The sequence below is a fragment of the Pleurodeles waltl genome, chromosome 7, assembly GCF_031143425.1.
Source record: "Pleurodeles waltl isolate 20211129_DDA chromosome 7, aPleWal1.hap1.20221129, whole genome shotgun sequence".
Lineage (NCBI taxonomy): Eukaryota > Metazoa > Chordata > Amphibia > Caudata > Salamandridae > Pleurodeles > Pleurodeles waltl.
In genome coordinates this window covers 130,046,829-130,062,768 of record NC_090446.1, presented here as the reverse complement: position 1 = coordinate 130,062,768, position 15,940 = coordinate 130,046,829, and the positions used below count along the sequence as shown (strand labels likewise).

Sequence of the window (15,940 nt, the reverse complement as noted above, 5' to 3'; positions counted from 1 at the left end):
GCATTTGTCAATTTGGAAAACCTCTACATGGGTAATGCCTACAGCACACCTGGCACCAAGGTAATAATATTAATGTTAAGTCTGCCAAACACCAAATGGCCTGGCATTCAAATATCAGCTTTAAATATATTTTGGAAATTAAATCATTTTTATTCTCCAAACATCAGTTTAGAGTTCTAATGATACACACATTTTCGTCTTGAATGCACACTTTTGAATTTTGATAGACATTATTTCAGACAAGCAAAAGCTTTTAATTTAGTAGGATGGAATGCACACAGGAGAGCTACTTATAAATAGCTGGAGAACTACCAGTGGCTCACAATCTACTGGTTGGAGAAGCCTACATTAGTCCAACCCAGAGAAATGGTACTTGTCAGTGCTGCATAGGTGAGAATTGTTTTAAGGCTAAAGATGTTTTGTTTTGCATATTTTGCCCAACTGATTACCTCATTAAATATTACCTGCTCCAGTGCAAGTTACTGGGGAAATTACAAATCTCGACCCCTCCTTTTCAATGTACTCGTCACCTTCATCAAATGTTTACATGCTCTAAGGGCTGCAAGCTTAGCACACACTTGTGAGAACCAAGGTGCTCCGCCGCACACGGGCCAGCTAAGTCTAAACTAGATAGAAGTGCTAATGTAGAAATAGGAACAATAACTTTTATTTTCTGCTTTTTTCAGTCAGGGTCTAAATTGCAGGGAAGAGATATTATCATCTTTCTTAAAGACTGAAATGACTAAATGAGAGATCATGGGGCGTGTCCCGTTCTCAACTTTAAGGAAGCCCACAAATTACTACTGTGTGCATATAATATTGCCATCTTGGCACCAGAACAAAGCAACATAGGGTTTTTGAGTGCTTAGAAGTATTCATTGGGATCTAAGATACAAAATGAATCACTGGTAGACCTAAAGGATTTTGATACGTGCTTCTAAGGAGAATCTAAACGCTCAGTATCCTTACTGTAGGAGCTGCATTAAACCTGATTGCTTAAGATTTTTTGGTAGCTAAGATAAATCTTTTTTAAGAAGGATTCCCTCGTACAGTGCTTTTTTTCGATTGCCTGCCATTCATATTGAAATACTCTTTGTGCTAAAATTAATGTTTGAGTCTGGCCATCATTTGGACAGGAGAGTTCACATGGGTGTCTATAGGGTGGTTGTGTGACCTGTTAACAAAGGTCAGGTGAACTGTGTCAGAAATTGAATAACAACGTCCGGCCAGCTTTGATATTTTTCTCTTGTGGGTTGTCACACCTTGAAGGTAGTCATTTTCTTAGTTATTTTATCAAGAATGGCACAAGATTGTGGGTTGACTGGTTTTGTGTGCAGAATTCAATTCAGATAGTTGAGATCTAAAACATTACAAATACCCTTCACACCAGCAATATTCAGTGGGGAAAAAAACAACACAAATAAAGAGAAACTGGGTGTTTGCCCCTCTGGAACAACCCCACCCTCCCATCAGTTGTCACTCTGGAAGTACTCAAGAAGAGTAACAAAGGGTTCAGAGAGGTGGATCAAATGTTGGATTCAGAGGACTTCTAAGTGTTTGAAAACTTCCGGGAGTTATACAGCAGTAGAATTTGTGGTAGATCATTTGTTTAAGTTTCTGTAACTCTGTAGTTATTTCTTGGCTTTCAAGAAAATCACAGAACCATGTTTGTTGCAGTTTCACGGCCCCTTCTCCATCAGGGCATTATCCCCTGGATGCATAATACCTTAGTATTAATCTCCTTACTTTTGATATGGTGCAAAGTATTTGTGATCTAGAGCTGAATATCGAACTGTCTATGACAGAATGAGATTATTTAAAATGTTAATGTATCATCTTCCTGGTAATTCAGATCTTCTGCATACTCAATACTTTTCTCTATAAAGACAATTGGCCAAGATGAACATTAGGAATAGCGATTTCCTAATTACAGTTTTCTGCGAATCACAATCAAGAAATCACTATTCCTAATGTTAAAACTTTTAAGTTAAAATTAAAGATTCCTAGTGGGTTGCAAATCGACCTACCTCATGAATATTAATGTGGTAAGTTGCAGTTTGCGACACTTTAGGATTGATAGCCAACACTGGAATGGTGGCTTGCTGGGGTCAGCAGCCCGCCATGTCTGTGATTGCTTTTAAAGCATCATTGTTTTTTTTTTTTTTCTTTGAAATTCTGGGATATGTTTAAAAAATGTAAGCTCTTTGGGATTGCTTAAATGTTTAATTTCTAGACTGGCACGCATTTGACATCAAGACAGTGGAGTGAGTACAGCCTTCCATATGGCCACATAAAATCTTGTACAGCCCAGTAAGCACAAGATTCAGTGGATCTATGTTGCAAGGGATACAGATCTAATTTCAACACTGGCAATAGAGGTGACTGAAAACTATTGCTGCAACTGTTTTTACACTAATGCTGATTGCAAGTTGAGCACTGATTATGCTCTCTGGCTCAGTATTTGAACTCTGATTAACCACCAACACGTTGACTTCAAAATACAAACCTATGGACCATATTTTCTACCACTCGCGCAAACACCCAAGGGCTACAGGATCCCTACCTACACTCAAACTCTGATAGTGCTTTTACATGCACCCTGTGCACACAAGATTCCACACTAGTAAGCTATTGTATTCTGATGGATACAACTACCTGTGGATTCCTCACCTTATGAATTCGATCCCTGCGCCAGCATCCAACGGAAAGTCTTCTTCCTAGCTGTCTACGTCGACGAGGACATCATAATGGCATGGCTCCACGTGACTCCGTCTGACGTCATCGTGCCAATAAGAGGTCCCCGTCGGCGTACTAACGTCAGTTTTTCCTTTTTCCGTGCATTCGACTTCAACGGTTTTCTTCCTGGCCCGTTGGTTACTGTAGCGATCTTGTGAAGTTACAATGTCGCCTCCGAAGAAGTCCGGTTTTAAGCCGTGTAGGGAATGCGGGGGTCAGATGTCAGTGACCGACCCCCATTCGGATTGTATTTGGTGTTTGAGCTCTGAGCATGATGTGGAAGGCTGTTCTTTGTGCCAGAGCATGAATCCGAAAGCTCTGAAGGAACGAGAAGCGAAGCTCTTCTTGGCCAAGGCAAAGAAGAAGGAACACAAGAAGGTTTCTTCCCATGCTTCTCCCAAAAAAACATAAGAAGCGGCGTCATCATGACTCTCTGCGCCGTCATGACTCTCAGCGCCGTTCGGAGCGGAGCCGATCGAGGAGTCGGTCGAGGTCTCGTTCGTCACGGCGCCAGAAGACGTGGGAGATGAGTCCTACGGTCATGCCTCAGCCAGAGAGTCCGAGGTTGTCACCGGCCCTTCAGTCTATGAGGTCACTCAAGATAGTCCTCGTTTCTCACCGGCGTCGAGGGATCCTGATGTTCCCCAGACGTCTACACAGCAGTACCCAGCGTTCCCGACTCCAGGGACGGATCCGGCCGCATTTTTAAATGCGATGTATGCTGTGTTTCAAGCCATGGCCCCTGCTGGTGCACCAGCGGGTCCCACGGGGCCATTGGCATTTAATTTGGGCTCGCCGGCGTCGTACAGGGCTGCTCCTTTCATGCCCTTCTGCCCTTCAGAGCCTGGTGGTCCGGCGCCGGGGGTTTCCCCTGGAAGGAGTCCTTCGCCTGGGACTGTGGATCCGTCGGCTTCTCGTCCGACTCCTTCTCCGCGCCATCCGGCGTCTTTGGTGGCCTCATCCAGACCGGCTCCATCTCCTGCGCATTCGAGGAGGTCATCGGCCGACTTCGGGTCGGTGCCGACGCCGGTTGAATCCGGGTGTCTTCCGGAACCAACTCAAGGTTTGAGGTCATCGGCGTCGATGGAGTCCTTGTCGACACCGGCTCTGGAGACCCATTTAAGATCTCGGAGGAAGGCGCTGAGGCTTTTGGAGGAAGAGGAGTACAGAAGGCTTGAGGAAGGTGAGATAGAGCCTTCTGATGATTTTCAAGGACTTGCCACTGCAAGTGGCTTGGATACTTCCCCGGAGTGGGACATTGCTTCTCCGGGGGAGTTTACTGAGGAGGCCTCCTCTTTCCATGCTGTGGTGAGGAAGGCGGCTGACTATCTAGATTTGCCTTTGTCCTCGGCAGAAGTCAAGACTAACTTGCTCACGGAGGTTCTTCATCCTTCTTCCTCCAGTGCTGACCCCTTGTTGCCTTTTAATGAGGCGTTGATTGAGCTTATTATGGACCTGTGTAGAAAGCCGGTGACATCTCCTGCGGTGAACAGGGCAGTGGCGAGAAGGCATAGGAGTGCCCCAGGAGATCCATCATTCCTATCTCGTCACCATATTCCGGAGAGTTTGGTGCTTCAGGCATCATGTTCTGCGAAATCTGCCCCTGGTACATTCCCTGGTGTTCCAACAGACAGAGAATCCAAGAGGATGGAGCAATCCTCAAAGAAAATTTTCTCTTCTTGTAGCATGGCCCTGAAAGCTACCAATTCCACTTGTGTGCTAGGCAGATACATTCATGCCCTGATGGACTCTGCGAAGGAGATGGCAAAAGATCTGCCACAGGAAGTGCGAAAATCTTTTGGGGCCCTTTTCTTGGACGCGCAAGCGGCTGCACAGCAGATTATTCAATCTGGCCTGGATACTACAGATTCTATAGCCAGGGCCATGGGAACATCGGTGGCTACGAGAAGGCATGCCTGGCTAAGGTCTTCGGGTTTCTCGACAAATGTACAGTCCACGTTAATGGACCTTCCATTTGATGGGGAAAAGCTGTTTGGGGACAAGGCAGATTCTGCCCTTGAACGGTTTAAGGACTGTCGGGCTACAGCTAAGTCCCTGGGTTTGCAGACCCCTTCTGCTACTATGTACAGGCCTTTTCGTAGGTTTCGAGGGTTTGCTAGAGGCTCTGCCTTTCGTAGGTCTCAATCGTATGCCCAAAAACCTGCCAACCCGCCCTATCGTGCCTTCAGGGGGCGAGGTAAGGGCAGGGCTAGAGGTCCAGCCCAGCAGCTCTCTTCTTCTTCTTCATCCTCCTCGGGTGGACAGCAGCAGAAGCAGCCCTAGTTTTCCCCACTTTATCAGTCACGCTTCTCCTGTGGGAGGAAGATTGAGTCTTTTTCTGCAGCAATGGAGGTCAATTACAACAGACTCGTGGGTGCTAGGAATTGTGGAAAAGGGCTATGCTCTCCCCTTCCAGGAGTTTCCTCCTCCCTTCCCGTCCCTCCTTTTGTTCAGAAGAACATCTTCTGTTGTTGCAACAGGAGGTTGTAGTCATGTTGGCAAAGGGCGCTATAGAGTTGGTACCGTTGCAGGAAAGGGGTCAGGGGTGTTATTCAAGGTATTTCCTGATTCCCAAAGTGGACGGTCGTTTAAGGCCGATCCTAGACTTGAGGATTTTGAATTTGTTCCTCAAGCAGGAAAAATTCAAAATGCTGACCCTAGCGCAGGTGCTGTTGGCGTTGAACGAAGGAGACTGGATGGTGTCTGTCGATTTGCAGGACGCGTACTTTCATGTTCCCATAGTCAAGTCGCACAGGAAGTATCTCCGTTTTGTGGTCGGATTGCAACATTACCAGTTCGCGGTCCTTCCGTTTGGTCTTACTTCAGCACCTCAGGTCTTCACAAAGGTGATGGCAGTTGTTGCAGCACATCTCAGAAAGAGGGAGGTAGCGGTTTTTCCCTACCTGGACGATTGGTTGATCAAAGCCAAGTCTCCAGAGATTGTGTTGTCTCATCTGCGAATGACAACGCAGTTGTTGTTCGATCTGGGTTTTTCGGTGAACGTACCCAAATCTCACCTGGAGCCCTCTCAACGCCTCCTGTTCATAGGGGCAGTATTGGACACAACAAGGTTTCGTGCCTACCCCCCGCCTCAGCGGGTGCGGGATGTTCAGGCACTGATTTCTTTGTTTCAAAGAGGAGCAGCAGTTCCAGTCCTCAAAGTCTTACACCTGCTAGGTCTGTTTGCTTCTTGCATTCTGTTGGTCACTCATGCTCGCTGGTATATAAGGGCTCTTCGGTGGTGTCTCCGCAGACAGTGGTTCCAGCACAAAGGGGATCTCAGGGATTCAATACAGATCTCCAGGGACGCTGTAGCGGATCTTCATTGGTGGTCAGTGGACGGCAACCTTTTCTAAGGGAAACCATTTTCACTACCACCTCCGGTGGCCACAGTGATATCGGATGCTTCCACTCTAGGGTGGGGAGCTCATCTGGGGGACCTGGAGATCAAGGGTCGTTGGTCTCCAGTGGAACAGATATTGCATATCAATCTGTTGGAATTGCGGGCTGTACGTTTGGCGCTCAAGGCCTTTCTCCCTTCCCTTCGCGGTCCGTCAGTTCAGATCCTGACGGACAACACTACCGCGATGTGGTATATAAACAAGCAAGGAGGAGTGGGGTCGTATCTTCTTTGCCGAGAAGTCCTACGACTCTGGTCCTGGGCTCAGGACCATCAGATTTGCTTGATAGCAAATCATTTGGCTGGAGTGTTGAATGTACGTGCGGATGTTCTCAGTCGTCACTTCTCATTAGATCACGAGTGGCATCTCCATCCGGATGTAGTTCTCCACATCTTCGAGATGTGGGTACTCCTCAGGTGGATTTATTTGCCACTCGGGAGAACGCGCATTGCCCGTTATTCAGCAGCCTCCAGTATCCGATGCAAGGGGCGTTGGGGGATGCGTTTTAGATGTCCTGGAACGGCCAGTTGCTTTATGTGTTTCCCCCCCATACCCTTGATTCCTCGGGTTTTGAGGAAGGTTCGTCAAGACCCGGCCCAGATCATATTGGTGGCACCGGACTGGCCGAGAAGGGTATGGTATACAGACCTACTTCAACTCTCTGTGCCCTCCGCTCTGTCTCCCGCTCAGGGCAGATCTCCTCTCTCAATCGCAGGGGCAGGTTCTACACCCCCACCTCCAGAGCCTGCACCTTCATGCCTGGAGATTGAACGGGGCAACCTGAGTTCTTTTTCTCTCCCACCGGATGTAGTGGATGTTATACTATCGTCTAGGCGACACTCCACTAAGTCTATTTATGCCGGAAGGTGGGCAAAATTTGTGTTGTGGTGTGGAGAGAACCAAAAAGATCCTTTTAAAGGCCCATCTTTCAGATGTACTTTTGTTTGTTCTCAGTTTGGCGCAGAAAGGCTGTGCTATAGCTACAGTTAAGGGTTATTTGGCAGCTCTGTCGGCATTTCTTTGCCTTCCGGATCAGCCATCTTTATTCAAGTCTCCCATTGTACATAGGTTCCTTAAGGGTTTGGTGAATAGATTTCCTCCTACTCCTTTTCACATGCCTCAGTGGGACTTAAATCTTGTTTTAACATTTTTAATGGGTTCGCCTTTCGAGCCCATTCATTCATGTTCATTGAGATATTTAGCCTTCAAGACTGTTTTCTTGATCGCGATTACTTCTGCTAGAAGGATTGGTGAGCTTCAGGCGCTCTCCGTTAAGCCTCCTTTCACTGTGTTTTTTCCTGATAAAGTGGTTCTAAAAACCAGGGCTGCTTTTCTGCCGAAAGTTGTCACCCCTTTTCATTTAGGGCAGAATATCACTCTTCCTGCTTTTTACCCTCCTCCCCACCCGTCTAAAGAAGAGGAGAGACTCCATAGGTTGGATCCTAGGAGGGCCCTGAGTTTTTATCTCTAAAGAACTAAAGACTTTCGTTTGGATGAGCAACTATTTGTTGGGTATGCTGGTCAACAGAAAGGCAGAGCTGTACAGAAAAGGACACTCTCCAGGTGGGTCATCTTGTGTATCAAGATCTGTTACTCTTTGGCAAAAATGGCCCCTCCTGAAGGTATCCGGGCCCACTCTACTAGAGCTAAATCTGCATCCTCGGCTCTGGCGAGGGGAGTTCCATTGGTAGACACATGTAAAGCGGCAACTTGGGCGTCCATCCATACTTTCGTGAAACATTACTGTTTAGACTCCGAGATGAGGAGGGACGGTCACTTTGCTTGCTCGGTATTGCAAGATTTCTTAGTGTAATCAGGTGGGCACCCACCACCGAGTGCGGTACTGCTTGGGACTCTATTCATAAGGTGAGGAATCCACAGGTAGTTGTATCCATCAGAAGAACAAGTTACTTACCTTCGGTAACGCTTTTTCTGGTGGATACACTGACTACCTGTGGATTCCTCACGGTCCCTCCCGCCTCCCCGTTGCCTACCTGGTTACACTCTTATCTTGCAGTATTTAGCTTTATATTTATATAAATGAAAGCGTATATATATATATATATATATATATATATATATAAATGCATGTATATATATATATATGTATGTGTATATATATATATATATGTATATAGTGATATTTCTCTTTTTATTTTGTATATTTATGTATCCCAGCTTTCAATAAGAATGGATTATTTAAATGATCAAGATTTTTGTGTGTGTACATCTTTCTATATTATTTATAAATGTTCATGGTCGGTTTACTCCTATTTGCTTTAAAGGCACGAAAAAAGTGAGGTGAAACTGACGTTAGTACGCCGACGGGGACCTCTTATTGGCACGCTGACGTCAGATGGAGTCACGTGGAGCCGTGCCATTATGACGTCCTCGTCGACGTAGACAGCTAGGAAGAAGACTTTCCGTCGGATGCTGGCGCAGGGATCGAATTCATAAGGTGAGGAATCCACAGGTAGTCAGTGTATCCACCAGAAAAAGCGTTACCGAAGGTAAGTAACTTGTTCTTTTCTGCCCACAGCTAATTCCCATCGTGAAATTTCCATGCCCACCACTAGGGTCATGGCGTTATCACCCATGAATATATTAGCTACCTCTAAACACTTCTTTCCTTGGAGATCACAGAATACTCATTCTCACACTAGCATACATATAGTTCCAGTTACCCTTATATTCATTACCATGAGACCCATAGGATCATGCACCCTCCTGAAGGCCATTTTAAGCCAAGAGTATTACCTCTTGGATGCCAAAGAGCCCAACACCATACACCCCTGGTGTAGGTATCCCTCTGCTCATACAACCCTAGGAGTCATGGGATGCTACATGCTTGCATGCAGACACACACACAATTTCGTATACCTGAGGTGCCATAGGAATCACCCTACCTCTACACACATGCCCTTTATAATCTCACTCCTCCTTATGACTAGAGAACGAGGGCAGAAGAACCCCCCTTCTGAGATAAGTGATGTATTCAAAACTGACCACACTGACTACCTAAATGTCAGAGACAAGAAGAGATGTTGTGCACCAACTAAACTGTAGGTCATTCCTATTATTTCTGAGAAACAGAAGAAACCGCCCTCTTGTGGGCGATATAGGACCCCTCCGATGCAGAGCTATCCTGGTAGGGTTGCCCTTACTTTCTTTTCTAGGAGAACCTCTTTCAAATCGTACTGCTGTTCAAGCTGTGTTTTCGGACTGTCAAGAACCCTTTATCAAGAGGCCTAGATACCCCAAGGCGGGCCAAGCTATAACTTTCAGTCTGAGGGAGCAGGAGCCCCGTATCTCTATGGTTGCTGTTCGGCTAGTTATTTTCTTTGTAGATACTGTGTAACTTTGTGGTCTCAGTGATCACAAGGTGTAGTAGACCAACTGGAAAAGGAGTTGTGATAATGTAATTGTAAAATAATTTCTCTTTCTCTCTCTTATTCCCCTACTGTAGCCAGTTTCTGATGAGACAAAGTCTGAATTGCTTCCACCAGGATGGAATGCAAACAAAGAACTGTACACCCTGCGGTACCGCTCTGTGGATGACACGTCTGAGATCCTCCTAAAGGCCATCATGGTTGAGAGCAGCATAATTATTAATGCCATGGTGAGTCTCTCCAATACGTACTAGTGCAAGTTTGCAACCTAATTCATAACTATTTATGCACTGGGCAAGTTGCAAAGTAATTTTGTCAGGAGGAGTTCTGTTTTGGTTTGTAAACATGTATGATCATGAAATACCTCGAAAAACTGGGAATGCCGTACCTGCTGCACTAATTTGAATGTAATAATGATCCTAAACAATCAACCAAATCACCATAAAATGGTCCCACAACCTGCCTGAAATTTCCCACCACACCCTATCTGTCACTATGCTAGAGAATTATGCCCATAAGTTTCACCTGAAGATTGCCTGTAAGTGTCCCATTAGGCATGTTCATCTTTACCACACAAAATGTATATTACCCCAGTGTCGCCCAGCCTCGCCACAGGCCATGCCTTGTGAACCCCAAGTGTTGCTGTTGTGTGTCTGGTTGTCTTGTGTATAATAAGACATCCAGTTTGGTGCCAAAGAGAAAGCAGGTCGGGGTTCTGTTCCCTTTCTGTTGGCTACAGACCTTGAGTCATGGAAAGTAAGTGTCATGAATCTGGAGGCCACCTCTGCTACCATCAAGTTGTGGCACTTGGTGGGGGCTTGTGAAGTAAAGAATGTTGGAGACCCATCACATGCCACTGCAGCAAAGCTTTTCCTCTTTTTGCGTTCTTCTTTGGAGGTATGTGGCTTTTAGTGCCCTGGATCCACTCTGATTCTGTTATTCATGGTTGTGTGCAAGAAATAGCAGGTGAATTGATGGTCAGATTAGTTGTATTACGTGCCCGCAGGCGCTTTGTTCAGCAGATAATAATTAATAGACACCTTGTTAGCCTAGAGACTTCCTCTATCCTGCCACTTTCATCCTCGATTATATGCAAGCAAGTGTTCTCTACCTGCACATCAGGTCCATATGCCTCAATCTTGATAACTATTGATGAGTCCTAGGTCCACCAGCTCTCATAATGGGGCTCCTACACTCTGCATATGTTCTGGGCAACCTCATTTGTGCTGCCAAATCTTCAGTCAGAAGCATTTTGCTCTTGATCAGTTTATGTATGTTTATTTAGTTGTCAGTCTACGGTAACACACATCCTAGAAACAGTCCACCTCCTGATGCAGTCCCCATTCCAGAAGAGAGATCAAGCTGCTTTAGATAATGCTGCACTCGCTTTTCTGTAGGATCAGGTTGCTGTGCCTGTCACCACATTGTGAAGTGAGGACAGATTAAGTGACTCCCCTGCTCTCCCAAAGTACCTTTTGACATGCATATTTTTTTGTCAAAGCTGACTGGTACAGTTACAAAATATTTTGTGCTTTGTATTGGCCATAGTGTTTATTCTCTAGTGTTTCTTCTGCGAGTGTCCATTCTCCTCTTTTATAACAGTGCAGCAAGTTGATGCATTCACATGCCTTTGTTTGCAGTTAGTGAGTCCTATAAGTAGTTATATGAATTGGTGTTTTTGCGGATTGTCGAGTCTGAGTACTTGGTCCAAAAATGGGATGTTTCTGTAAGAGTAGGCATTTCACTTTGCATTTGGGAGTGATTAACAGGTGGGGGAAGCTTTTCTTCAGACCCAATGCCCAGTCTTGGTTTTGTGTGAAACAGGAGATACTTTGCTGCTTATTTCAGTGTCTCTATAGCTGACCCTGCGTTCTAAGGGACCTTTTTGACACATCATGCTGATCTGCTACTTGTGATGTTGAGGCTAAGTCAATAGCACAAGTACCTCGAGCATCTGGTGCACTGATATCTAGTCCCTGATCTTTCTGATTTTGCTACTTTCAACACAACTACATTTTTTCCCTTCAGGATCCCAAGCTGGAGCAGGTCGTGGACCTCACACTTGATGTGGCAGATTACATTGATGGCGACAACTTGAAGAACTTCCACAGGTATTTGTTGTGCTCCAAAAGATCTCCATTAGTTTGAGGGACTGCCTGAGTCTGTTATTTGAATTTTGTGGGACCAGCTGCTGTTCAAGGCACAATATTGCATCTCTAAATTACGGATCAATGACTGAAGGCGCTCATTTTCTGATAGCCACTCATTTTCAAGGGGCATTTTGCGGCGCAACGGGCATTCTAGCTTCCCAGAGGGCAGGATCATAATCCTAATGTATACTGAAGTTTGGAGTGGATGTAAGATTTTATATTTAAAAAAAGTAAAGACTATGGAGGAGCATTTAAAAAAAAAAAAAAAAAAAAAACTTTATTTATAGCAATTGTCTCCAATTAAGTCCCATGGAGGCCCTTTCGCAGAAGGACAGTTCGTCATTCCACTATCATGTTATTGTGCTCTTCGGCTGGCTGCTCCTGTTGCAAGCATGTGTGCCTTTAAGACGGTAACAAAGAAAATGTGCCTTCCCGTTAGATTTATAAACTTTCGAGCAATACAGTAACCCTCAATCTACTGTATTTATGTAAAAAAAATAATGTTTTATGTAACTTTATAACTTTTTATCATAATTCTCTGCATCATAGGCAGGTAGGTACAAGTATTACAAAGCTAATATAACATTACTTCACAGTATTCACTGATATTACTGTACTATTCTGTTGACACATGAATTGGGTATGTACCTTTCATTCCTCTCTACCTGCAGTTTTCTTCTGACTATATCCTGTCAAGCTTCAAAGGCATTGCCCACCTAGATTTAAGTCCAAAATGCTCTGATTTGCTCATTTCTGTGCCCACTACAGAAAACTTGGCTAACACTCATTGCATCGCTAACGTTGTGTTGACGCATGCCTATGGGTTGTAGCTGTAGTAAGCTAGCTACGAGGTACACTCTGCAAAGAGTGCAAGCAAACCCCAGAGGAATTGCACAGGCACAAATGACTCCCCAAATGCTCTCTTTTGTGGTTGTGTGGGGGCGAGCAGTTAGGCATATCAGAGGGTAGTGTAAGCATGTATTGTACACACATAGGCAGTAAGTGAGACACACTGTCAATAAAGAAATCCAACACCTATTTTTAAAAATAATACATACTTTAATGTATACATTTTGATACCAAGATCATTGGAATCAAGTGAGTACTTTTTGAGTTATGAATGTCTTTTTCAGTTCTCAAGTTGACACAGTGCATTATTTGGGAGTGGTAATGCAGTCAGACACTTCACAGCGACTCCTAGGGCTGTTCTCCAGGACTTAAGGTGAGAATGGGACAGGGTCCAAGGTCACACCAACAGCTCACCTTGGGAGGTGCTGGGGCGTCTGGGTGTAGAGGTGTGTCACATGTCCCATTTACTCCCAATAGTGAATGATCCAGTTACAAAGATGCTGTAGGTAGGGACTGGGGGACCAGTCTGGGTAATCCACCAAGGCAGTTAAATTCCTGTGATGCTCGGGGACGTAGGGACACCTTTGGTCCTCTTCTTCTCTGTCCGGGGTAGCTGGGTACAGAGGTAACTTGGACTGTTGAGTTTCCATCACCGGTGGCGGCAGAGGGGGCCTGCGGAAAGAGGCTGCAAGCATGGACTGGGAGTCCAATCAGACTGAACTAACAAGTTGGTTCAGGTCTTGTGAGGCTCAGGGATGTAGGGACACCTTTGGTCCTCTTTTGCTCGGCCTGGGGCGGCCAGGTGCAGAGGTGTAGTGGATCCTCTGGTTTCCGTCACCAGAGGCGGTCACTGTAGATGGGGTCCTGCAGAAAGAGGCTGCAGGTGGCGACTGGGAGTCCAGTCTTGCCAAACCCAGGGGTGGGCTCAGCTCCAGAGGGCCTTAGGATTCTGTTGGCGCCATCGACTCTCTCAGACTGGGGCTACTGGACTCGGGTGAAGAGGTGGTTTGAGGCGTCGGATCACAGTGGCCAGAGATGGGCTCTGGGTCTTAGTGACCTAATGAAGAGGGGAAACAGGGCAGTGGGGTCACTTTCCTGAAATGATCTTGTGGATTCTGATATCCCTCAATGATAAGCCTGCTTTGGTGCTGTTGGAGTCCGGATTGAGCCACGAACAAGCCTTGGTTGCTGTAAGGGGTCCAGTACCCCAGGTATAGGTGCAGGAAGCCTGCGGGTGGGATCAGCATCTCAGGACTTCGGTGAAGTGTTGAGGCTGACCTACTGGGCTCCAAATAGTCTTGTCTTGACTTGTTGGTCCCTTGGGGTGCCCGATACCCAACAGGGCAGAGTACCGGACCTTACAAGCGTTACCTGCAAATGCAGGGAAGCTGGTGCTTTGTTCCAAGAGAGATTCTTCAGCGATTGGCGAAGCACTTTGAGCTATCTGGGTTTCTTGGAGTCTGCACAGCAGCAGGACAAGTCTGTTTTTCTGTGAGGGTCAGATGCCCGGCAGGCTGGCAGGGTTGCCGCCAAGTCAGTCGTGCTCCTCGGTTCTAAGGTCAGCAGTCTTTTTGTGTCAAATCAAATCAAATCATTAGCATTTGTAAAGCGCGCTACTCACCCGTGCGGGTCTCAAGGCGCTAGGGGGGAAAGGGGGGGTTATCGCTGCTCGAACAGCCAAGTCTTTAGGAGTCTCCGGAAAGCGGAGTGGTCCTGGGTGGTCCTGAGGCTGGTGGGGAGGGAGTTCCAGGTCTTGGCCGCCAGGAAGGAGAAAGATCTCCCACCCGCCGTGGAGCGGCGGGTGCGAGGGACGGCAGCAAGTGCGAGGCCAGCGGAGCGGAGGGGGCGGGTGGGGACGTAGAAGCTGAGGCGTCTGTTGAGGTATTCCGGTCCCTTGTTGTGGAGGGCTTTGTGTGCGTGGGTGAGAAGACGGAAGGTGATCCTTTTGCTGACTGGGAGCCAATGCAGGTGTCTCAGGTGTGCGGAGATGTGGCTGTTGCGGGGTACGTCGAGGATGAGGCGGGCCGAGGCGTTTTGGATGCGTTGCAGGCGGTTTTGGAGTTTGGCGGTGGTCCCGGCGTAGAGGGTGTTGCCGTAGTCCAGGCGACTCGTGACAAGGGCGTGGGTCACGGTTTTTCTGGTGTCGGCGGGGATCCAGCGGAAGATCTTGCGGAGCATGCGGAGAGTGAGGAAGCAGGCGGAGGACACGGCGTTGACTTGCTTGGTCATGGTGAGAAGAGGGTCCAAGATGAAGCCGAGGTTGCGGGCGTGGTCTGCGGGGGTCGGTGCGGTGCCGAGGGCCGTGGGCCACTCCTTCTTTTGTGTCCCTCGGAATCTGAAGTCCTGGTATCAGGGGTTCCCATAAATACTCAATTTAGAGGTGTTAAGCGGGGTGGGGGGTAGTAGCCAATGGGCAACTTACCCCCGATGTCACTACACCCCCTAGATGACCACTTCCTTTGGGGAGTGGGCATCACCCTGTCCCAGAATTTCTAATTCCCCCCCATGCACAAGATGGTGGAGTTCCTAATTCTGTGTTCACTTCAGGCTGGTCACCCTAGAGGTGTGTCCAGCCTGCCAGTGCAGCACGCCTCCTTCATAGCTAATTTTGTGTGCCTGTCCAGGTACCAAATGGGCCCTGCCCAGGGGGTCGGCATCTCCTCACCTCTAAGGGAAGCCAGATCTGCATACCAAAGGCGGCGGACTTGTTTAAGCCCCCTGCCTTGAAATGCAGATTTGTAGGTCATCCTGTGTAACACCCCTGCCAGACCAGGCTTTGTTCCTGACCGCCCAAGAGCAGAGGCTCTCACTCTTAGGGGTCAGAAACGTGTCTGTTGGTAGCAGATTGGTGGAAAACAGTCATTCAGCACACCAGTTGGTAGGTTTTGTAGGGGGCACCTCTAATGTGCCCTCTGGGTTCATGTAATAATCCATCACTGGAATCAGTGAGGGCTTATTATTATGAGATAATTGATACTAAACATCCCTAGTTTTAGTGAAGCCATCTTGTAGCTGCGGAACTCATATTGATCAGTTTCCAACACATACTAGACAAGCATTTACAATGCAATAGGTCTTTCATTTTCTTGAGTTAGAGCTACTGGTGTTGTAAATGCATAACTGAACTTTTCTTGCCACACACCTTAGTCAATCTTGCTGCATAATTTGGTCCTCCCTGCCACATAATTCCAATGGCCCTGCATATAAGTAAAGCACTTCAATATACCTTCTTCCTCTATCAGCATCAAAAAATGAAAATATTGCTTTTAAAAAAATGTATATTATTAATCGCTCCCCCCCCCCCCCCCCCCCCCTCTATTCTGGGGGACCCAGAGATTACATAGATAGAAAGAGCACTCTGACCGTTTTGATGCTGGTACCATTGTCCTAGGGCCAGAGCTCATACACTAGGTAC

At 46.8% G+C, this 15,940-nt stretch overlaps 1 protein-coding gene across 1 annotated transcript in view; it reads left to right on the top strand.

Moving 5' to 3' along the window:
* PSMF1 (proteasome inhibitor subunit 1) overlaps window positions 1-15,940 on the top strand; it is a 52,554-nt gene that overhangs the window by 1,273 nt on the left and 35,341 nt on the right. Inside the window, exons 2-3 of the mRNA XM_069243308.1 lie at window positions 9,604-9,756; window positions 11,555-11,637. Of these exons, the coding sequence (XP_069099409.1) occupies window positions 9,604-9,756; window positions 11,555-11,637 (236 nt within the window). The remainder of the gene's footprint in view (window positions 1-9,603; window positions 9,757-11,554; window positions 11,638-15,940) is intronic.